The 24,654-nt window shown below is 38.6% G+C and overlaps 1 protein-coding gene and 1 pseudogene across 1 annotated transcript in view; both read left to right on the forward strand.

Annotated features, from left to right (window-relative positions):
- The window catches only part of LOC129041573 (septin-7-like), a 46,658-nt gene that overhangs the window by 17,384 nt on the left and 4,620 nt on the right, over nucleotides 1-24,654 (forward strand). Inside the window, exons 5-11 of the mRNA XM_054497072.2 lie at nucleotides 27-115; nucleotides 1,429-1,525; nucleotides 3,704-3,755; nucleotides 9,647-9,790; nucleotides 10,358-10,377; nucleotides 11,839-11,962; nucleotides 20,118-20,253. Coding sequence (XP_054353047.1) covers nucleotides 27-115; nucleotides 1,429-1,525; nucleotides 3,704-3,755; nucleotides 9,647-9,790; nucleotides 10,358-10,377; nucleotides 11,839-11,962; nucleotides 20,118-20,253 — 662 coding nt within the window. The remainder of the gene's footprint in view (nucleotides 1-26; nucleotides 116-1,428; nucleotides 1,526-3,703; nucleotides 3,756-9,646; nucleotides 9,791-10,357; nucleotides 10,378-11,838; nucleotides 11,963-20,117; nucleotides 20,254-24,654) is intronic.
- Nucleotides 20,171-23,808, forward strand: LOC129040839 (transmembrane protein 250-like; annotated as a pseudogene).

Here is a 24,654-nt window from a genome sequence, read left to right on the forward strand (position 1 = left end):
TCTTTTGCTGACTACTTCCATTTTAGATAAAGAAATCCAAGAACATAAAGTTAAAATATATGAATTTCCAGAAACGGATGATGAAGAAGAAAAAAAACTTGTTAAAAAGATAAAGGTAGGTTCATCCCTGTACATACACTAAAGTAATCTGTGGCCTTAAAAACATACTACAGCGTCCACAGGAAAGATCAAAAGTATCAGTGTTTTAAGTAGTTGGCTTACAAAATGCCTAGGGAGATTTAATGTTGAATTCAACTTTATAGTTAACTTTGAAGATTAGCTAGTATATATAATAAGCAATTGTGTAAACTACTGAGGTGAATAACACAATCCTTATTTCAAATTGTTTTTAATTAACTGGCTTCCATATTATGTAATTTTTTCCCTCTTAAGAAACAAGTGATGAGAAAGGAGAGAATTCCTTCTGTCGTTTTAATTGCCAGACAAAAATTGTATTTCTTTTATCTTTATAAAAGCCAACCAAAATTACAGCTAGATAGGAGGAATAAGTTCTAGTGTTCTGTAGCATTGTAGAGTGGCTGTAGTTAACAGTAATTTAGTCTATATTTTCAAATAGCTAGAAGAGAGGATTATGAATGTTCCCAATACAGAAAAATAAGTGTGAGTTGATAAATGTGCTAATTACCCTAATTTGATCATTACATATTTGTATACAGGTATCAGAATACCATACTCTACCCCACAAATATGTACAATTATGTTTCAATTAAAAATAATAAAAACCAACCAAAAATTCACATCAACACAATTTTCTGTATTTTAATTTATCGTGGTTTTCTAAGTACTTTGTCCCTAAAAATGGTATGCTGAATAATGGCATTATGTAGGCAAATACCTTGGAATAATGAAATGCTTATACCTCGCCAGTGAAGAATTTCTGCAGTTGTATAAAATAGCTGGTTAGATATTTCCGGGAGCCACAGAATTGTGAAGGGCTATACATGGATAAATACAAATCCAGTCACCTGGATTTGAAGTTCCAAAGTTAGAGCTTAGTAAATATACTATTCCCTGCTTTAGGTACTGTTACAGTTGGTTTGTGGTCAAGTAGTCAGGCTAGTCATTAGCCTCCTTTTTTTTCCCCAGATGCTAATATATTTTTTACCTTTTTCCCCCCAAGTATGGGACAACTTTCTGTAATGATTTTTAATAAATAATTTGACCAGTATATGCTTGAATATTCTTAACTTTAAAGAGAACATTTAATTTTATTTATTATTTACCTTGGTGGTAATATCATGTGATGTCAGTTTACTAAATATTGGTTAAATGGCCTATGAAAACTAATGCAGAAACTATCAAAAGTAATTTTTTTTGGTTAATCTGTTGAGTCATGTAACTTTTTTGATTCTTGAAATTTGTGAATACTATAGAGATGTATTTGAACAAGAATACTTTGTTTTATAGGACCATTTACCTCTTGCTGTGGTGGGTAGTAATACTATCATTGAAGTTAATGGCAAAAGGGTCATAGGAAGGCAGTATCCTTGGAGTGTTGCTGAAGGTAAGGTTTTCTTCAGTGAATGAGTTTCTATAAGATCTCAAAACTGTGATTAAAAATTTGTATTTATAGTAAGGAGTATAATATGCATACTGTATTGATATAATCTAGATTTCAAGGATAGTACTGATTTCAGGTTCTTGTAGTCTCATTTTCCTCTTAAATACATTCATCTTTTTCAAACCTGTATCCTACTAAGTCGGGCAAGTATGTGTTAAGTCCTAAAGTTGTAGTATAGGTTGAACATCCAAAATTTTTTTTTTTTTTTTTTTGAGATGGAGTCTCGCTCTGTCACCCAGGCTGGAATGCAGTGGCATGATCTCGGCTCACTGCAACCTCTGCCTCCCGAGTTCAAGTGATTCTTCTGCCTCAGCCTCCCAAGTAGCTGGGACTATAGGTGCGTGCCACCACGCCTGGCTAATTTTTGTATTTTTAGTGGAGACAGGGTTTCACCATATTGGCCAGGCTGGTCTTGAACTCCTGACCTTGTGATCCACCTGCCTCATCCTCCCAAAGTACTGGGATTACAGGCGTGAGCCACTGTGCCCGGCCTAGGTTGAACATTCTTAAAGAGAAAATTCAAAATATGAATTGCTCCAAAATCTAAAACGTTTTGAGCACTGACATGCCACTCAAAGGAAACGCTCAGTGGAGCATTTTGAATTTTGGATTTTTGGATTAAGGATGCTCAGCCAGTAAGTATAACACAGATATTCCAGAATTCCAAAAAAGTTCAAAACACTTCTGGTCCCAAGCATTTCAAATAAGGGATACTCAACTTGCCCCATCCTGGCTGGCATCCCTGCCTCATTATTAAGTCTATTTCTGTTTTCTTATTTGAAAACATAACTAAAATTGAGGGGTTCTTTACCTGGGGCCCTAAGTTTGCTCCCAGGGAATCTAATGAACCTCCTGGAATTAAACATTTTGGAGAGAAGGCTAGTCACTTTTATCGGAATGTCAGATGGGTCATGGACCCTCAAGAATTATTTTAAAAATGTATAAGCCCAGTTAAAACATTCACAGTCTCCTTTCCTCAGTGCAAAAGTTGCCTTTTTTGACATCGCATATTTAGAGTAAAACAATTTCATTAGTAAGAGATACTCTTTACTAGTTTTGTAAGGAGTTTTTTGTTTTTTAACCTGCTATCTTAAATTATTAAGGGTTAAGTAAGGAGTTTTAAATGTCAATAAAATCTTATTTATAACACCAAACCTCAGAAGTCCTTTCTCTTGGCAATAGGTTTATTGTATTGGTTTAATCTGATATTTAATCTTCTGTATTATAGTAAGCTGAAACCAAAATTGAGACATGATTGTTTTATGTTTGTTGCTATTATTTTTGAATTTTTTTTTTTTTTTTTAAGAGACAAGGTCTTGCTATGTTGCCCAACTGGCCTCAAACTCCTGAGCTCAAAGTGATCCTCCGACGTCATGCTTCTCCCACATCACATCACTATAGGCACACACCACTGCCCCTGGTTTATTTTGAACAGTTCTTTAATTTTTAGGATATTGTTTTCAAGTTACTGTCCTTATTGACAATTTTCCCACCAGTGACCCCTGTACCTTGTTCCCAGCTCTCTCTGTCATGCCCAGGCAACTTTCAGTTGCTGAGATAAGGCTTTAGAACTTACATACCCCTTAAAAATAGGCACCAGAGAAATTGATTTGCATCTCTCTTTTGTAGTTTACCCCTCTACTCCCAAGTAATATTCCTGTTTGTGATACATTCTTTAAAAATAAAAGTAAAGAATCTTAAAGTTCTTGGCTCCCTTTTTCATTTTGGTTACCTTAAGATTTTTTTCTAAAGTGATTCTCCCTTCACTTACACCACTGAATTTTTTAAATGTATTATATAATAAATATATTTTTTACCAATAATGAGAAAATACGTGATTTCCCCTTTCAAAATTTCAAAGTTGTTTCCGGAGAGCTCATTTTAGTTAGGTTGACATATCTGTTTCTGAGGATTAAACTACAGTAAGGTAATAATATAGTACACTTCTCTGTCATGCCTTTACATTGAGTACTATGTTAGTGTTAAATCTCAAAAAAATTGTTCTAAGCTGTTTTGCATTTCCACTCCCTTGTTTTTACCCCCCAAGTTCCTGTGAAATATTTTTTGAAAAGACTAGGCTTAGTGAAAATATAATATTTGCTGTCTATTTTTTTCTTACAGTTGAAAATGGTGAACATTGTGATTTTACAGTTCTAAGAGATATGTTGATAAGGTAAGTGCAAGCAATGATGGAAATAGCATAAGATTTTCTTTCCCTAAATAAGAGTTGGATAGATTTACTTTTTGCCTTTTATAAATGTAGCTAATTTAAATTTATATCTTCAGTCTAGTAATGAAGTAAGCACTACAGGTAGACGATTCTTTCTCCAAGGTTTTGAAATCATCAGCAAAAGTTACAAAATAATTTGTGTGTCTAGGGATACACAGGAAAATTAGTCTCTTTATCATTATACTTTGTGTTGAGGTTTAATACTGAAATAACTATGGAAAGTGAAATAGAAGAGGCTCTTCTTTCTTAATGTGAAAAACTTGTGAAAACTATATAAGGGAAGGCTAATTTTTGAGTCAAAAGCTAGAATTTGAATGTTAAAAGGTGCACAACCTGGTAGCTGGTGAGTAGGGCATATTTTATGTACTGGAACATAGCGAACAAAACCAATCTTCCTATCAGGTGAGGAAAAAAAATCCCTACATTGTGTCTTGCACACCTGCTGAAAGAGAAGGAAAGCCTATGGGAGCAGGACATTGAGGCCATCCTGATTAGAGGACCAGGACTAGTAAAGAGGAGCTCTTACTAATGAATTAGAAAAGCAGCAGCAGAGAGGAAATCATGAAGAAAAAGTGTAATAGGACTAGAGATGTTAGTAGGTAAGGAACAGAAAGGGCATCAAAATGATCCTCAGTGTTTTCATATTGAGACACATTCCTTCCTCTCCCTACCTCACTCCCCATTTCCCACTTCTCTCTCTTGCTTCTCTACGCCTTTACCACATACTCTCTTTAACCTCCAGTTTTAGATGTCTGTCTTAAGTTGATACCTATTCATTTTCATACCTCTTACCCACTTTCGCAAAACGCAAGAATCTCTTTAGCTATGTAAAGAAAGGTAGTAACATAAATATGTATAATAATTGGAAATCATGGAATAACAAGAAGATCATTCTCACAAGTGAGAAGTGAGGGGGAAAATTTAAGAGAGTCAAACTGCTACCTCAAGAAATACAATAGAGATGAGAGTGAATTTTGAAATGAAAGAAATTGACATGTAATTGATCTTTATTTTCAAAGGAGCAGGTGTTTTTGGTAGGAACTACATGACAGGGTTGATTGAACAGTTGGGGTTGCCAGGCCTCAATTAGGGGAGAAGAGCAAATGCACGAGAAGGTCATCCTCTGAGTTTTGAGAATACAACACTTCAGGCTATGTTATGAACTATTCCCTTCCTCTTCCATTCTTAAGGTGTGACTTCACAAGGATACCTATTAATAATATAATCTGCTATGACAGTATATAAGTAGAGAATGTTTAATAAATACTAATTACCATTGCATTCCTCTTATTTTTGAATCTTCTCTGGTACTTGCCCAGTGCTTGACATGGTGGCATTCTATTTTTTCTTGTGTATTTTAAAAGTATACGATCAATAATTTCCTACATACCTAAAACACCGTAGAGGGGAAAGCTAGTTACTAAGCCAGAGGCTACTTTGTTGAGATGGAGTCTTGCTCTGTTGCCCAGGCTGGAGTGCAGTGGCACGATCTTGGCTAACTGCAATCTCCGCTTCCCAGCTTCAAGCAATTCTCCTGCCTCAGCCTCCCGAATAGCTGGGATTACAGGCATGTGCCACCACACCTGGCTAATTTTTGTATTTTTAGTAGAGATGGGGTTTCAGCATGTTGGCCAGGCTGGTCTCAAACTCCTGACCTCAAATGAGCCACCAGCCTTGGCCTCCTACAGTGCTGGGATTACAGGTGTGAGCCACCATGCCCACCCAGCCCAGAGGCTACTTTGAATATTTGAAAGTTCACAGCCTGGCAGCTAGTGAAGGTCCTCCCTAGTATAAGCATTACAGAGCAAATTGACCATGCCTGCAGGAAGATTTAATACAGCAGAGCAGCAAGCCTTTTATGCCTAACAATTCTAAAGTTATACATTATTAAAAAGATGTATATTTAATTTAGCTCATGTCTTTAAGACAAAGACGTCTAGTGGATATTTAGTAAATACTTGAAGGAAGGAAATACAATACCAGTATTGCAGATGTCTGTAAATCCCAAGTAATTGAAATCTTCAGGTCAAAGGAATAGTGATTGCTTCTAAGAAAGAGTCAAGTTCAAAGAAGTGTTTGCTAATTAAGAAAACTGACTTACTCCAGGCAAACCAAAGAAGGCAATGGAAAGGAGGAAAACTATACAAATATTTTCAGGGTGTGGAGATGGGTGTTTCAGAAATCAAATACAGAAAGAAAACAAAAGGAGAACAGAAAGAGTTATGGTATCAGCAAAGGGAAATGGAAGAGACAAATTCCTGAAACTGTGGGGAAACTGTATTGCTAATTACCAAATTATTTTGAGAATGGAGGAGTGGGTTGAATCATAAAAGGTTAAAGCATATTTAATTAAATGGAAATAAAGACTTATATAACCTGAAAAAATCAGAATTATGTAGTCATATAGAAGTGAAAGTGATTTTAGTGAAAGGAAGATCATCCATTATCTAAAACATTAGATGACACTAACAAAAATAGCTTAACAATTAGTAAATTCACCTTACCTTTATTTTACACATTCATGCAACCATTTCATGTAAGTGTTCTTCCTTAGAACCTTTAATGATTTTTCAGTGATGTAATGATGATATGTAATATATAATAATTAAAATTAGGCCGGGCGCAGTGGCTCACACCTGTACTCCCAGCACTTTGGGAGGCCAAGGTGGGAGAACTGCTTGAGCTCAGGAGTTTAAGACTGGCCTGAGCAACATGGCGAAACCGCGTCTCTACTAAAAATACAAAAAATAGTTGGGCGTGGTATTGCGTGCCTGTAGTCCCAGCTACTCAGGAGGCTGAGGCGGGAGGATGGTTTGAGCCTGAAAGGCAGAGGTTGTAGTGAGCTGAGATCGTACCACCACACTCCATCCAGCCTGAGCGACAGAGCAAGACTCTGTATCAAAAAAAAAAAAAAGAAAGAAAAAAATTACATAAACTTTTTTTATATTGGCATAGGTGTTTATTCTTATTATTCTCAACTTAGAGAAACTGGTAACAATAATTTATTCCAAAAAGTGTTTATCATATCTCAGCTTCAATCTTGAGTTAACAATTTTGTTAAAATTCCTATTTTCTGCTATCTGCATTGGGACACAAAAGGTAATGGTGTGTTCCTTGTAAAGGGGAACTTATAGTTGAAGAGGTATGATGTCACCTGTGACATATACTTGTACCAAAAACGAATGACAACCAAGAAGAAAATGTTCATGGTTGGAATGCTTTGATGTCAAGGCTGGGACAAAGGTTTCCAAAGCAGTTGAACTCTTTGACGAGAGAGTGACAAATTAGCATGAACTGTTCAGTGTCAATCACCAGATATGCCAGGAGTAGGGAGCTGTCTGAATTGCCCGAAGTGGAGTGGTAGAGCTTTAGAAGTAACTGTTGTGGCTATAAGAGAACATGAATTTATCAAGGGACAAAGTCTGGGAGATGAGATTTTTGGAAAACTCAGACTTAGGACTAAGGGGAGTGAACTATCAGAGAATTGCATGGAAATATCAGTACGATATGAATCAGAGTAATTGAATATCACATTTTATTCACAAGGGGAGATTCAAGAAGCTGGATTGTGAAGTAACAGTAAAGGTTTTCTGGATGTAAGGAATGATAAAAACAGTACAACAATACGCTTTTTTTTTGAGACGGAGTCTCACTTTTGTACCCAGGATGGAGTGCAAATGCACGATCTTGGCTCACTGCAACCTCCACCTCCTGGGTTCAAGCGATTCTCCTGCCTCAGCCTCCCAAGTAGCTGAGATTACAGGTGTCCGCCACCACGCCTGGCTGATTTTTGTATTTTTAGTAGAGATGGGGTTCCACCATGTTGGCCAGCCTGGTCTCAAACTCCTTGAGCTCAGGCAATCCACCTACCTCGGCCTCCCAAAGTTCTGTGATTACAGGCATGAGCCACCACACCCAGCCAACAATACACCTTTATGTTTGTCTCCCAGAAGGGAGTTTTAGTAAATTGGTGAAGATGAATGATGGCAGATAGAGGAAGTTTGAGATAGAATAGATGATGGGAAGAGGGAGAACTGACAATACAGAGTATTGCCACGCCGTGTATATCCAAGAACACTACATTGGTAAAGGATATCCATGGAGCAGCTAAGGGTATCTTCAGTGTCTTGAATAATTAAATAATGATGACATCATCCCGTGTTTATTGTAGATTATCTCATATGTATTGATTTTATATATGATGGAAATGCTGTAAGCAAAAATTTGTTTAACCAAAATACCACATTCACCTAGACAGTTTGAAGAAACAGAAATTTACTCTAAAATTCCCTAGTTAGAAAACAACTTGATATGTCATCTGAAATGTATTATTATGTCTTAATAAAAACTTATATATTACCTTAGTAATATTGCTAAAAGGCAGTTACTTTTAGATTTTATGAGCTTCAGTAGTAGCTAATCTACACTCTCTTGTCTAGTATTTAAATAGATAATACAAAAATGAATACTCTTTCATAGAAAGGTCATCCTTCAGTAACTGCTTTGGGAGATTTGTGGTTTTTTTTTTTTTTCTTTTTTGAGGATTCATTTTCTTTATTTAAAAAATGTTTTTGGCTGGTGGCGGTGGCTCACGCCTGTAATCCCAGCACTTTGGGACGCCGAGGCGGGTGGATCACAAGGTCAAGAGATTGAGACCATTCTGGCCAACATGGTGAAACCCTGTCTCTACTAAAAATAAAAAAATTAGCCGGGCGTGGTGACACCACCTATAGTCCCACCTACTCAGGAGGCCAAGGCAGGAAATCGCTTGAACCCAGGTGGCGGAGGTTGCAGCGAGCCAAGATTGCGCCACTGCACTCCAGCCTGGCGACAGAGGGACAGAGGGAGACTCTGTCTCAAAAAAAAAAAAAGAACAAAGAAAAAAAATGTTTTCTCCTATGTTATTTTAGGAATCAAGCAACATGGGACGTGTTGAGGAGACAGCACAATTGGGCAGGGAGGAGGGTTGAAGAGCAGACAGGCTCGCTGGGAGAGCGGAGGACAGGGACGGGGAGAGAGGGTGGGATGGAGAGGGCATCTGAGGGGAGACGGTCAGAGGTCGACTGCTGTCTCAGGCCCTTTTTCAAAGTCATCCCAGTTCTTTGAAAGGGGCTCATTTGCCATTTAAGAGCTGTTAATGTTTCCTTAAAAATGAATCTGAGGGTGTGTGGCTGGGCAGCAGGCACCAGCATCAAGAGGAGGACAAACAAGGTCCCTGGGCTGAGGATCCCACCGTGGGCAAAGCCTGTAGTGCAGAGAAGTGGTGGGAAACTTAGGGCTCCAAGAGGCAGACCTACAGGGAGCTGGCCATTTGCACCCACCCTTCCTATCCTAGGCAAAAGAGGGAGCGAGCTGAGGAAAAGTTAGAACTAGGCTTCTTTAAAGTAACAGATTAAGCATTATTTAATTTCTGTTCTAGACCTCAAAGGAGTTAAACCAGGTGACTTCCACCAGATTTTCTTGATTCTGTGTTTATTCCATGAGAAGCTGTGAGCTCGATCCTGTACAAGTTCTAGAACTTCGTGGAACCTGCAGAACCTATATGGGCAGTTGAAGTGAGTGGAGAAACCAGGAATCTCAAAATATCTCAATATAAAGACACCACTCCTTCCCCTCTCTTCACTGCTCCCACAAAAGCAGGTCCTCCACGCCTCTGCTGCCTACCCAGACAACTGCACTCTCACTAATGAGGCCATTTCTTTCTTGACTTCGCTGTGCTCTTGGCCCAGTGACAACAATCAGAAATAATCCGGCGCGATCAAGCCCATGCTACCCTGGACAGGGAGTAATATTTCCATCCAAGGCCTCCCTAGTGGCTTTCCCTCTCTGAGCAGCAGGGACGTGGAGCAGCTGTCAAAACACCAAGGGAGGCCCAGGAAAGATGCTCGTCTCCGGGGAGGAGCGGAGGGGACAGCCAGCATGTCTTCAGCCAGGAAGGGGGATGACAGCACAGGGCAGCCTGTGGGGGGCATGGCGGGGTGAGAAATCTTCCTGTGGCTGTGGAAATCTTGATAAGGTGGCGAATGTGTTGTATAGTGGCATCCTGAGGGCTGCCTGCCCTCCCAGGCACCCAGGGCAGGCAGGCAAGCTGCACGCTGTCATCGCCTAAGTCAGAGGCATTGGGCACACTTAATTACAGGGGAAGCAGAATCTGACTGCACTTTCTGTGCCAGCTGCTGAGTTCGTTTGCATCGTCATTTTTTTTTCCTTTTTCATACCTCAATGGAATAAATCTGAAAGATGTTTAGAGCTAGATTTTCACCAGCAGGTCTTCAGAAATGAATACAGGGATGAGGAATTTTATCCATTTATCCTTGCATTGGCTGAGCAAATATTTATTGAGTGCCTGTTGTATCCAGGTACTGTGCTTGGTGCTAGGGGGGTTCTCAGATTTGTTTTCTAAGGTGAAACAATCAGAATTTGGAGCCACCAATATTTTCCATGCTCATCACAAGGGAGAGGGGAACTGTAATATTGGACATCACAATGAGGTAAACTGGAAGTAATCAGCCCAGAAGACACTGCCTTGTTCCTGGAAGGTGAAGATTGAGATGCAGGCTCATAGGTAGGAACCTCTGCCTTAGATCTGGGCATTGTGATATTTCCATTAATGAGGCATAAGGTGGAAAGGTGATGCCTGTCATCTGGGCTTGACAATCTTCTCAATGCCCTAGAAGAAAGTCTTCCCTCCTATGGCCATTTCTCTTTCTCCTTCTTTTTTTCTTTTTCTTTTAAATTATACTTTAAGTTCTAGGGTACATGTGCACAATGTGCAGGTTTGATACATAGGTATACATGTGCCATGTTGGTTTGCTATACCCATCAACTCATCATTTACATTAGAGATTTCTCCTAATGCTATCCTTCCCCCAGACCTCCACCCCCTGACAGGCCCCGGTGTGTGATGTTCCCTGCCCTGTGTCCAGGTGATCTTATTGTTCAGTTCCCACCTATGAGTAAGAACATGTGATGTATGGTTTTCTGTCCTTGTGATAGTTTGCTGAGAATGGTGGTTTCTAGCTTCATCCATGTCCCTGCAAAGGACATGAATTCATCCTTTTTTTATGGCTGCATAGTATTCCATGGTGTGTATGTGCCACATTTTCTTAATCCAGTCTATCACTGATGGACATTTGGGTTGGTTCCAAGTCTTTGCTATTGTGAGTAGTGCCGCAATAAACATACGTGTGCATGTGTCTTTATAGCAGCATGATTTATAATCCTTTGGGTATATACCCAGTAATGGGATGGCTGGGTCAAATGGTATTTCTAGTTCCAAATTCTTGCGGAATCGCCACACTGTCTCAGTGGTTGAACTAATTTACACTCCCACCAACAGTGTAAAAGCGTTCCTATTACTCCACATCCTCTCCAGCATCTGTGGTTTCCTGACTTTTTAATGATCGCCATTCTAACTGATGTGAGATGGTATCTCATTGTGGTTTTGATTTGCATTTCCCTGATGACCAGTGATGGTGAGCATTTTTTCATGTGTCTGTTGGCTGCACAGATGTCTTCTTTTGAGAAGTGTCTGTTCATGTCCTTTGCCCATTTTTTGATGGGGTTGTTTGTTTTTTTCTTGTAAATTTGTTTGAGCTCTTTGTAGATTTTGGATATTAGCCCTTTGTCAGATGGGTAGATTGCAAAAATTTTCTCCCATTCTGTAGGTTGCCTGTTCACTCTGATGGTAGTTTCTTTTGCCGTGCAGAAGCTCTTTAGTTTAATTAGATCCCATTTGTCTATTTTGGCTTTTGTTGCCATTGCTTTTGTTGTTTTAGTCATGAAGTCCTTGCTATGGGTCTTAAAATCTCTATGGAATCTAAATGTGTCAAGTTAGCTTATTTTTTATTCTACTTTGGGTGTAAATGAAAACAGATGAATGCCACCTTCCTTAACAATAGTCTTTTGTTCATTTTAAATCTGAAATTTTTGTTTTGGTAACATTTTGAATGTATATTAAAGCTTTTTTCAGCTTTTCCCCCCTAGTTATTAATAGAAGCAAACTCTTGCCATTTATTTATGACAGAACACATGCAGGACTTGAAAGATGATACTAATAATGTCCACTACGAGAACTACGGAATCAGAAAACTGGCAGCTGTGACTTATCATGGAGTTGATAACAAGAAGAATAAAGGGCAGCTCAGTAAGTAAGTATATATTTTTTTCTCCAAAAAAAGGTATTCTTTCTGTAGTCAATAATCGTATTGTTTCATTTTCATTAAATTTCTCCTAGCTACTCAGTAGAAAATTTGGATAATATTCTCTATGCACAACAGCATAAATTTATATTGTTATGCTTTGTTAATAGTAGAAGCTTTTTTGAATGAACCATTTTGATAGAGTTTTCACTTACAGATTGTGTGGAAACAAAGGTCAGGCTTTAAGAAAAGGAATATTTAGATGAATTTATTCTTGGTTACCTTCTCTATTCCTATTCCAGGGAGTAAATTAGCTGGAGTTTCAGTTTCTTTTGGTTGTTAGAGTGGTGTAAGTGACTACGAAGTGTGTAGCTTTGCCCTATTGAGCTTATATCTCAAGCTGTGGTGGTTTCATGTTGGGGTCAAAAAAAGAGATGTGTGAGGAAGCTGGTAATCATGTCTGTGCCCTACTTTTAAAAAATTTGTCATTATTGAAGATCACAATTACATCATATGTCACTTAGCAATGGGGATACATTCTGAGAAATGTGTCATTGGGCTATTTCATCATTCTGTAAACATGATTGAGTGTACCTACATAAACCTAGATGGTAGAGCCTTCTGCACACCTAGGTTATGTGGTCTAGCTATTGCTTGTAGGCTGTAAACCTATACAGCATGTTACTGTACTGAATGTTATAGACAGTTGTAACATAATGTTAAGTATTTGTGTATCTAAACATAGAAAAGGTGCAGTAAAAATACAGTGTAAAAGATTACAAATGGTATATCTGTATAGGGCACTTGGTGTGATTGGAGCTTGCAGGACTGGAAGTTGCTCTGGATGAGTCAGTGAGTGAGCGGTGAGTGAATGTGAAGGCCTAGGACATTACTGTACACTACTGTGGACTTTATGAACACTGTACACTTAGGCTATACTAAATTTACTTTTTAAATTTGTCTTTAGTAATCTTATTTTGCTGTAACTTTTATAATAACTTAAATTTTAAAAAACTTTTTGATTCTTTTATAGTAACACTTAGCTTAAAACACAAACACATGAACAGATGTACAAAAATATTATCTTTATAATCTTTATCCCATAAGCTTTTTTCTATTTTAAAAGTTCTTTCTTTTTTCACTTAAAATTTTTTTTTGTTAAAAACGAAGACATAAACTTACACATTAGCCTAGGCCTATTCAGGGTCAAGATCATCAAAATGCTACTGGGCAGTAGGAATTTTTCAGTTCCTATGGGCCACCATCATATATGCAGTCCCTTGTTGACTGAAATATCATTATGCAGTGCATAGCTGTATTACGAAACCATTTTAAATAATGTGCATTTGTAGCTCAGTGTTATCTACCATTAGAAAATAATCCTGACGGATCAACTATGTAAATACATAATACAAGTTCTCAAAGTAGCTATGATGTTTTCCATAGTGGTTAACATGCTTTATCATGGAATAGAAAAATGTCCCTTCTTAAATATTTAAAATACAAGATTCTGTTTGAGGTAAGCCTCAATACATGAACAAAAGGAAGGCTTTTTATCTCTTTTTAGCAAAATGTTTATTGAGCAACTTTGGCACAAAAATTTAAGGATCCATCATAGTGAATATTGTTCATAAAATCCTAATTCACTTTAAACTTATTCTCATTAATGATGAACGTTTTAACTCATTAAAAGAAACACATACACAAAGCTACTGATAATTTTGTATATTAAAAGAAAATATACAAAATATACAAAAAATATATGTACTTACACAATATATTTTTTAAAACATTTGTTATGTTGTCGATATAAGGAATTGTTTAATTGTTCCCATGTCTCAAATGTAAGGCTTTTTAAAATAGTGCTGTTGGATGCAGGTAAGATAATTCAGAGAAAAATAGTAAACTTTACAGTATCATTAAGTTTTTTTCCGCATACACAAAATTCTGTGTGGATACGTGAGTTAAACTATATCCCAGGTGAAAACATAAATAGTAGAATTCTACAGGAAATATATCTCTTAAAGAGAGGAATCATACCATACTTTGTCTATGCGAATAAGAAAAGAAATGTTTGCATTGCTAAAAAGCAAATTGTCCCAGGAGCTAGCATATTTTATTTTATGTTAATAATAAGTAGGAAAATAAACATTTGAGAAGATCAAGCCAACTAGGGAATGGCTGTAATTGGAATAGATATTTGATATGATTTGATAAATTAGATTGTTACTACTTCATTGAATAACATACTGAATCTGAAAGAAATCGCTTAGAAGTTTATCTATTGGTTGTATCTTACATTATCTTGAAAATGTTAGCAATTTCAAAAAATATTTTTGTTAAATTTTTCTTTAAAAGTAATTAATAACTTATGGTGCTTTAGCTGATGTAAGGTGCTTTTCCTCATAGCTCAGTACATATCCATGAATAACTGAAAAGAAAGACTAATGTTTAAATAAGTGAAGTAAGCAGGTATGAGTTAGGCTTCTTTTAATCTTCTTTTTGTATTGCTCTCATGCGACTCTCCATAGCATATTCTTTTAACAGTGGTAGTGGGGAGGGGTTGAGAGTTGCAAGAATTTTGGAATGGAACATGAACCTATTGAAAATTTATAGTTAAGTTGATCTTTGGCAATGTATGTTTCACAAAGTGCTAATCACACTTTGGTTTTAGAATATAAGCTAAACTTTTTAAAGATGTTAGACATTGAATAGTAAAATACATTCATGTGCCACATAACGATGTTTTGGTCAATGACTGACTGCATATACGACAAGATCCCATAATATTATAATGTCTATACCATAGAGCCTAAGTGTGTAGTAGGTTATACTATCTACGGTTGTGTAAGTACACTCTGTGTTGTTCACACAATGACAAATGAATTTCTCTGAATGTATCCCCATTGTTCAGCAGTGCATGACTGTAGATCAATTTATCTTATATTTAAATTTTCTGAGGTAGTTTTGGGCAAACTGTAGAGGCTATTGAAACATGAAATAAAAATAAAAATTAAAAATATATGTGTAGATGTCTGAAAATGTGCCTTTCTGTTAATAGCCCTGGAACAATTCTATTTTAGAGGGACTTAAAACAAGAATTAGATGTGTTCTTTAAATCTGAAGAATAGCTGAACTTGTTCAGTCAGCTATGATTTATCTCAAGGTTAGATCTGGAGAAGTGGATGCTGTTCTTAGCAGCTGTCCAGTAATTACCTGTTTCTGACAAAGAATGTATGGAGCCATCAAAGTACTTCTTAATTCCTTAGAGAATGTATCTTGCGTCCCTTCTGGAGGGTAGTGGGTGGCTGAAAGCCGCAGAAAGGGTAGCCTCTCAAATCAAAGGAAATTCAGCAAGGGTCTGTAAAGGAAAGGGGAGAAGAGTTGGTCATATCAGATTGCTGATCTCTTAAAGGAAGTGATTCCCAATAAGAGGAGGGCCATCTTGTTAAACTTCCTTCTTGAACTTTTATCTGCCTCCTTTTTTCTTGATCTTCCTTGTACCTTTTACTTAAAATCACATTTGATTGGTGACTCTTTTTCAGAACTGATGTGTATCATTGGTACCAATTGTGACAATAGATACCTTGCTCCAAGTTGGGGCACACACTAGCCTCTCTTTCCCTTATGTTAATTTATTTTTCTGTTCTCCATAGCCTTTTCCATCAGTCATCTTGGGAAAACTTTATAAGTAAATGACTAAAAATACAGGTTCCAAAGGCAGATCCTCAGAATTCTTCATACAAGAGTTTTCATTGATCTAAATAGAAATAAAGACAATTTTCTGAAAATTTCAAGTTGTTTCAAAAAATTAAACTTATTTAGTTATATCTTTTACTCTTTATTCAAGTGTCCTTTCATAAAATTAAAATGATAGTAGTTGGAGTTTTGTTTATGTTTGGTTTTAATACTCTTACTTGGCAAAACAAGATGTTGGCAACCATTATTACTCAAAATTTTTGGAAATTTTTATTGATCTTTCAAATTATTTAAGTGAAAGTCCTTTGGAAAATTTTGCACATAGTGACCTACTAACCACTGGAGCGAAAAAGTATGTAAATCTACTTGCTTAATGTATTCTTTAGGAAAGACAACCACACATAATTTAAATGAAACATGATTGTTTTTTATTATACTCCAAGGGTGGGTCACATGTAATGCAGCAAAGTAGAACTTGACTAGGTCATCCTTATGTGGTGGCTGTAATTCTCTTATTGGTCACATGAAGGGATGTGGCTTGCAGGAAGTTTAACCTTATAAAGACAACCCTAGAAGGAACTAAATCTTTGGGGATTTAGTTTCATATTCGGGTTATGTTGTAACCATTTACTTTTGCTTGTTTTACTAGGCTTTTTTCATTTCTTTGGGTTTTTAATTTTGCTGATAGGTTTATAAGCTTTACTACTATATGTGTGTGGGTAAGAGTTTCCTATTTAAAAGCAGGCAGGCAATGATATAACTTAAATGGTTTTTCCAGCTGTTTAATAAAAGGTTTTACTTGGAAAAAAATAGTAAATGTGAAGACAAAAAGTGATCTCCCTGTATTTTCTGCCTTGTAAGCATTATTTTTTGTTTCGATTTTCTAAAAATTAATAAAGATGTCTAGAAGTGAGGCGTTAATTTAAAAATTAAAAATGTGAAATATTTTTACTGGTGAGAGACTTCAAAAAATTCATTTTAAATATGCATGAACATTTTTTCACAGTAATTGAGTATGTTTGGTCAGATTATTTTTATAAGCCTAAAAACTTACAGTATCTTAACTGTTAAATATTGCAAATTTCTTTTAGAAAGTACACACATTTAGCAGGTTTAGAACTTTGAACAGACTTTCAGAAGATAATTGCACAGCATATTTATTTTCATAGTGATTTAGTGTAATGATTACGAACATAATTTGGGAAATAAATTAGCTTTAGCGAATTTTACTGTAAATTTTTTATTTAGGGCACATACCTTCATAATTTAATTGTGAAAGCTACGCATTTGCCTTTAATTGAAGCTTTTAGCATGCTTTACTTTTAATGTGCTAAATCGCTAATTTTTGTTCCTTTAGATATGATACAGTTGAAGGCATGTAAGGCGGGGAATTGTTTTTCCAAAGACATAGTAGTTTTACTATACAGGCATTTTTAATACTTAAATTTTGAATTTAAAAGAAGTTTTTTTTTTCCCCTTCGAGATGCAGCCCTGCTCTGTCACCCAGGCTGGAGTGCAGTGGCACGATCTTGGCTCACTGCAACTTTTGCCTCCTGGGTTCAAGCAATTCTCCTGCCTCAGCCTCCCAAGTAGCTGGGATTACAGGTGTGGACCAGCACATCTGGCTAATTTTTGTATTTTTAGTAGAGATGAGGTTTCACCATGTTGTCCAGGCTGGTTTTGAACTACTGACCTTGTGATCTGGCGGCCTTGGCCTCCCAAAGTGCTGGGATTACAGGCGTGAGCCACTGTGCCTGGCCTAAAAGAAGATTTTGAAACATCATTGCATGTTTTCTCTGCAGTCTCTTATTTTCCCCTTGTAGTTATTTAAATAATAATTTAGGTAGCAAAATTACCTGCTCCTTCCCAAGGATAAAGTAAAATAAACATTTTATAGATGAGTTATATAAGTAGGAGTAGATATTTAATTATATATGATTTTTAATTTAACGTATTTACAATCACAATTATATTGTTGAATAATCTTAAGTTGCTTAAATATACATATTTGGTTATTTAAGGTTAGCAATTAATTGTTTTTAGATTATTTCTTTCCTAGAGCCTAAAAAAGATTTTTGGGGTGTTAGGGGACAGTGGGAATTATAGACTCTTTGAAAATGTAACAAAAGCTTTGGACCCTTTCACTGGAAGAATGCTGACAAAGACATTTGGTATGCTGTTTCAGGGCAGTCACTGACACTCTGTGTGCTCAGGAGATCAAAGGCAACTGTATTGAAAAACACCTGCCATTAATATGAGAAATATATTATTAAGAAGGATCTCATCAACTTTTAACCAAAAAAAAAAAAAAAAAAGATATTTACACTTGAAAATGTATTTCAGCTGACTCCACTTTTTTTTGTTTTTTTTTTTTTTGGAGACGGAGTCTCGCTCTGTTGCCCAGGCTGAAGTGCAGTGGCATGATCTCCGCTCACTGCAAGCTCTGCCTCCCGGGTGCCACCACTCCCAGCTAATTTTTTGTATTTTTAGTAGAGACGGGATTTCAGTGTGTTAGCCAGGATGGTCTCGATCTCCTGACCTCGTGATCCATCCGCCTTGGCCTCCCAAAGTGCTAGGATTACAGGCGTGAGCCACCGCGCCCGGCCTCAGCTGACTCGCTTTTAAAATGCAGGTTCTTGTTCTAAGTTAATATGTCTGGTTACTTTCATTTTCAGAACTTTTGATCCATTGCTTAATTGGAAAAGTATATGGCAGGTTTGCATGTAGAAGTAAGTTTTCTTTCAGTGAAGAAATATCCTTGAGTTAAATAACATTTTATTCTAATTTACGCAATTGCGAAAACAGATCATCTTAATTAAGAAAAACTGGTAGCCAGTATTGTCTTTTTTGTTTTGTTTTTAACATTTTCACTCTAGCTCTCTTGCCTGCTTCCTTTGTAGAAAAGATTGCTATGATGGTCAGAAATATTTAGCCAAATAAGGAGAAAAGACACCATAATAAGAGTGTGTCAAATCAGGGTTAAAATGACCAGCCTTAAAGTTATGGGTGAAATCCAAGGTCTGGTTTTTGTTTTTAAGCCATGAGTTAATTCTTTTCTTAAAATTAGTGTATTACAATAAAATTTACCCATTTAAAATATAAACCTTAATGGTCAAAGCCTGTTTTTATGGAGACAAAACAAGCATACTTTATTAACAAATTCAAAGAAGGATCTACGTCATTTAATTTGTCCCAGGGTATTGAATAATTTTCAGAGACTCTCAAAGCAAAGAGCCCACTTCTCTTTCTGCTCCTGGGCTGAAAGCACTAGATACTTTGGTATTCTCTTGTGTCTCTGTGAGTAAGTATATTGGCCTTAACATAAATCCCACCTGTAAATATATCTCAGTGTGAAAAATTTTGAACACAGTTGTCCAAAGAGATTTGAGTCCATGGACTTTAACATCAACAGAGTGAACATTTTTTTTTTTTATTTAACTATGCTTATGTGTATATTCTGGCATTTAAAAAAATAAAATATTTGCTTCTGATTATCTCTAAAGTGTGTGTGTGTGTTTTAAATCATTGAATTTAAGACTGAAATATTTGAGTTAAGTGGAATTAATTTTTTTTTTTTTGAGATGGAGTCTCTCTCTGTCACCCAGGCTGGAGTGCAGTGGCGTGATCTCGGCTCACTGCAAGCTCCACTTCCCAGGTTCACACCATTCTCCTGCCTCAGCCTCCCGAATAGATGGGACTACAGGCGCCTGCCACCATGCCCAGCTAATTTTTTGTATTTTTTTTTCAGTAGAGATGGTGTTTCACCATGTTAGCCAGGATGGTCTTGATCTCCTGACCTGGTGATCCACCCGCCTCGGCCTCCCAAAGTGCTGAGATTACAGGCATGAGCCACCACGCCCGGCCAAGTGGAATGAATTTTCAAGAGCACTGAAGTTACCATAAAGGGCCTAGAAATATTCTGTATACCTAAATAGTGCTCTAGGTATTGACTAGTAGTGATTTCCAGCATATCAGTTCAGTTACCAAAATAAATAATAATATTGTTCATTTTTGTGGTGTTAGTAGCTGTCTTAGAAGAGATTGTAACACTTGAAATTTTGGTAAAACTAAAAATACTCTACATACATTAACTTCATTACTCATTTTCTGTTTTTCATGTTAAAATATTGTTTAAAGAACAAAATTAAATGATTTTCTTCTGATATTTTATTCTGTGAATGTATTTTGGGAATTTTTTCCCCCATTTTCCTTCTACAGTTTATTTGGTATGTCATCATCCTTAGATTTGATATGTAGTAGGTTTAGAGAACATCTTTGCTTTTTACATTTTTTTCATAAGTTTTACATATGAAATATCACGGAAAGAAATTCTGTGTTATAAATATATTAATAATGGCATATATACATATATAGCATCTCTCTTTGTTTTCATCAAACTGTTTCATAGTTCTATTATAATTTTTATTCACAGACATTTAATGATTACCCTTAATATTCATGACAGGAGCCCTCTGGCACAAATGGAAGAAGAAAGAAGGGAGCAAGTAGCTAAAATTAAGAAGATGGAGATGGAGATGGAGCAGGTGTTTGAGATGAAGGTCAAAGAAAAAGTTCAAAAACTGAAGGACTCTGAAGCTGAGGTAATCAGTCCAATATTCCATCTCTTAGCAGACATTGTGTTCCTTTTTAAATAGTATCTTCAGTAAAATTTATAGATAATATAACCTTCTTATACATATTTTTTAAAAATTAATACCCTAGTGTAACAAAATGGAGAAATTTCTAGAAGCAAGCACTGTTTACAATAAAATAATATGGACTTCAATACATAAGTGCTTGGACATAGTGTATTAGGTAGGACAGCATAATAGAATACTTACAATGAATTATTAAAGTTATAATGAACAAGTGTGAGTTGTGAAAAATAAAATTATAAGCCATTCCATACAGGTGGCATAAGAACACTAAAGATGAGAGTTTGGGGTGGATGTATGCATAAAAACTAGTGTTAGGATAATAATAATTGACCAGACTTATTTGTGTATGAATGAAAAAGGGAAATAACCTTTATTGAACTAAAGACATGCCTGGATAAATTACACACAGTTAAAGGAGAGAAAATTAGGGAATGCGATATTTTTGCTAACAGGTTGGGCCTTGTTTATAATGTAGTGTCAAGGGAACTCCTACCGTCGCAACATTGGGCAGGGTAATGACCACCTTGAGCACACACAGAGGAATGAGACAGGCAGGTAACTCAAGGAGCAGAGGTCTCGTGACCCCTTCCCAGAACATGTGGGGTCCTAGCCTCATCTCCAGGAGGAGGAAGTGCATCTATACACATATTTGTCAATGACAAAACATCCCAGCAGACATATCTACTATCTTGAAACCCTTCTAGATGTCGAGTTATACATTTAGTTTCTATTAATCAAAAAGACCTTGGAGACATTTCCTTCAGTAGGTGGCAAGAAAGAAAAGATGGAGAAAAGGATAAACTTAACATAAGAATCCCTAGAGCAGTAGTTTGATAGATATCTGAGAATAGTAGAAAAAAATTGGGTAATCCCAAAATAAATCAGTGATTTCAGTATGAAGTTTTCTCAACATAAATCTGTTATAATTAAAAATTACAGGCCCTCGGGAAGCGTCGAGTCCGGGACGCCCAGCGCGGGCCCCGAGCAGGGGGAAGGGAAGCGCAGCTCGGTCCGCGTGGGTGGAGGGGACGTGAGGCCGCCCTAAGGTGGTGGTCGAGGAAGGGCTCTACGGCTCCCAAGCTAGGCCAAACGCCTCCGGCGGCCGCGCCCAGGCGCCCCTTCCCCTGTGGGGCAACCCTAGCCGGGGACGCGTGAACCACCTCCGTAGCTGCCCCGCCAGCACCCCGAGCCGTGCGCCTCTGCACCATGCAGCTGCCCTGAGCATGGAGCCGCGAGGTACAGCAGGCCCGGCCCCCAGCACCACCGGCCTGCCGGGAGGTTCGGGACACTGGCGCCGCAGCGGAGAGGGCATCGGGCCAACGCCTCCCCCAAGGCTCAGCTGCGGGCTCCCAGGCGTAGGCACCCATGACCCTTATGCTGACCGTAGCTTGGACGCCGCTGCCGCCGGAGTCCAATGCCGGTCATGCCCATTCCGCGGCGGGTGTGCTCCTTCCATGGTCCATACACCACCTGCCTGCATGCGGTCTGTGGGCCCGTGGGCGCCTCCCACCTGGCCCGCACCAAGTACAACAACTTCGAGGTGTGCATCAAGACGCGCTGGCTGTAGGGCTTCATCCACTTCCTGCTCTACTTCAGCTGCATCCTGTTCACTGGGGCACGCTGGCCGCCTTCTTCTGCCTGCAGTACCTGGGCGTTAGCGTCCTCCTGAGCTTCCAGCGCAAGCTGTGGGTGCTGCTGCTGCTGCTGGGCCGCTGGCGCGTGGACTTCCGCCTGGTGAACGAGCTGCTCATCTACAGCATCCACGTCACCATGCTGCTGGTTGGGGGCCTGGGCTGGTGCTTCATGGTCTTTGTGGACATGTGAGGGCCGTGGGCGCGAGCTTGATGTATCGTCCCGGCCTGTGGCTGTGTCCTCTCCATGGGTGGGATCGGCCAGGGCCTTCCCTTCCGCCCATCCCGCAGGCAGTCGCTGCTGCCCGGCGCCCACGGAGAGAAAAGAAAGGGCTAAGACTTCCGTGATGGTGCGAACGCCGTCCCTAGGCTGGCTTCCTGCTCTCAACCTCCCCGTGTGCACTCTCAGGGGCGGCGCCCACCTGCTGGTGGCTCCTGCTCACACGTCTTCAGGTCATACTGCGGGGTGGGCCTCTCTCCAGGACCACAGCTGCCAGGGACTTTAGACATCACCCTGAGAGGCCGCTGGACACAGAGGGCTGTGTGCCCAGGAGCAAATCCGGAGGGGGGTGCCCGCCTGGCTGCACAGCCCCTTCCTGCGTGCCCTGGTCCCAGCCGCAGCCAACGGGACACGGAAGGCCCCCCTCCCTGACACACCACACTGCCACAAAGCTGCTTACTCTGCCCTGGGCCGCCTGAGGCCTGGCACTGCCCGCGGACCACCCTCTGTGTCTCACCTGAGGGGCTGTGTGGGCTGAGGCCCCAGCTATCCTTCAGGGTCACCTTGGATTGTGTAGATGCAGTCTAGCAGGGGGCCGGAGTGGGGCTCAGGTGGGGGGGGTCTCAGCAGGCTCCCAGCTCGGGCTGGCCTAAGGGAACCCCGGGAGCCAGGGGCCAACTCCAGCAACACTGGCCTGTCTGCCTGTTCCTGGAGGGCTGTATGTCCTGCAGATGCTGTGGATTTCTGGGGAGGAACCTCCATTCCTTTCTGGCTTTTTTTGCGGGGGAGGGCTTTGGGCCTCTTTCTTTGAGGGAACACCCTCAAAGAAAGCCTGGGAGATTGAGGCTGCAGTGAGCCAGGATGGGGACTTGCGTGTCCGAGTGTCCGGAGCAGGCGGCAGAGGCTTCAGTGTGGCAACCACAGCCCCGGAGCTTGTGTAGCACCAGCAGCGTCTTAAAGCCTCTGGTATATGCTGAGAACTACTCTTTGAAGGATGGAATGTTAACATTTAAAGGACCCGTGAAGAGCTCTGGGCCAAGTTCCCACTAATACCCTAAGCCATTAGAGAATTAGGCATGCCCATTCTAGATGCTTTGTCTTTTATGAAACCACATCTAGAGTGTGTTTACCAACATCCCTGTGGTAATGAGTTTGCAAATCATCATGTATATGATACATGTAAATACATAAATAGGTAAAGAAACCCTTTTAGCCTTAATACAGTTTCTCCTTAAATTCATTATGCTGGAAATATTTGGGGCACAGCCAGCAGCACGGTACATCAGCCACAGCACCAAGCATCTTTCATTTATTGTGTCATCTAGTGCACACCACAGCCCTACAAGGATATTATTGCCCATCTCCCCTTTATAGATGAGAAGGATAAGTTAACTTAGTATGCCAGCATTTAAACCCAGTTAATTTTTAGGTTTGCTGTTAATTGCTAGATAGGTCTACAGTCCTGTTTTTCACAATTTCAGAATGGAAAAAGCTCTGAAAACTGCAAAATCTAAGATGAACTAAGTTTTAATCCTACATATTGTGAATATTTATATATTTTACTGAAAAAAATAAAAAGTAATGTGTTTGATTATACTTGTTGCCCCAGATAGCCCAGGAGGTATTTTATAAACATATACTCCTTTCTAAGCAGTGTTGTCATTTTAATAACAGAAAAATATTGAACTTTGAAAGGCATCTGACCCCACGGGTTTCTTAAGAGTGAGATTGTGACCTATACCTTTGTCTACATGCAGTTAACACAAAAGATAATTACTTACATGTGACATAAATGTAAGTTAAGGAATGATGAACACTGTAAGCCCCACCACTGGCTTAAAAAAATAGAATGTTATCAACTCATTTGAAGACCCTGTGTGCCTGTCCTCTATTGTATCCCTCTCTCCATTCCCAGAGGTAACTACTATTCTGAATTGTGTATATGTGGTTCCCTTGCATTTAAAAAAATAACTAGAGACACTTTCTTATGTTCCTACTTTCTGACATTTTCTTAGTAACTTGTTTGCTGTCATCAGGAAGATTTCACCTGATTTGACTCATGTTTGCTTAAATGTGTCTTAGGTGATTTTGTTTTGTAGGAATTGCATGAAATAATTGAAATAGGAATAAATCTGAAGTCACTTCGGGCTTGCAAAAAAGAAAACAAATTGTATGCAAAATTATATTATAATCCAAATTCAAGATGTTAACTCACCAATGTAGTAAAATCTATAACAGAACATAATTCCTGGATAACTGAAGGTTTTGAATAGCCCTTGGGTATTTGGCATAGTAGGATTTAATCTGATTTTTAAAATTTGTTGACTTTTTTTTCAGAAATGGATTGACTTGCGCCTAAATGAAATTACTTATCTAATGATCTCTTGGACGTAAAGCTCTTTGTTTCTTCAGTTACTTTGCATGAGTGTTTCCCACCTCTCAGTCAGCATTCTTTACAGCATTAATACACAGCGGAGGAAGGACCATCTGCAT

Source organism: Pongo pygmaeus, chromosome 6 (genome assembly GCF_028885625.2).
Source record: "Pongo pygmaeus isolate AG05252 chromosome 6, NHGRI_mPonPyg2-v2.0_pri, whole genome shotgun sequence".
Taxonomy (NCBI): domain Eukaryota; kingdom Metazoa; phylum Chordata; class Mammalia; order Primates; family Hominidae; genus Pongo; species Pongo pygmaeus.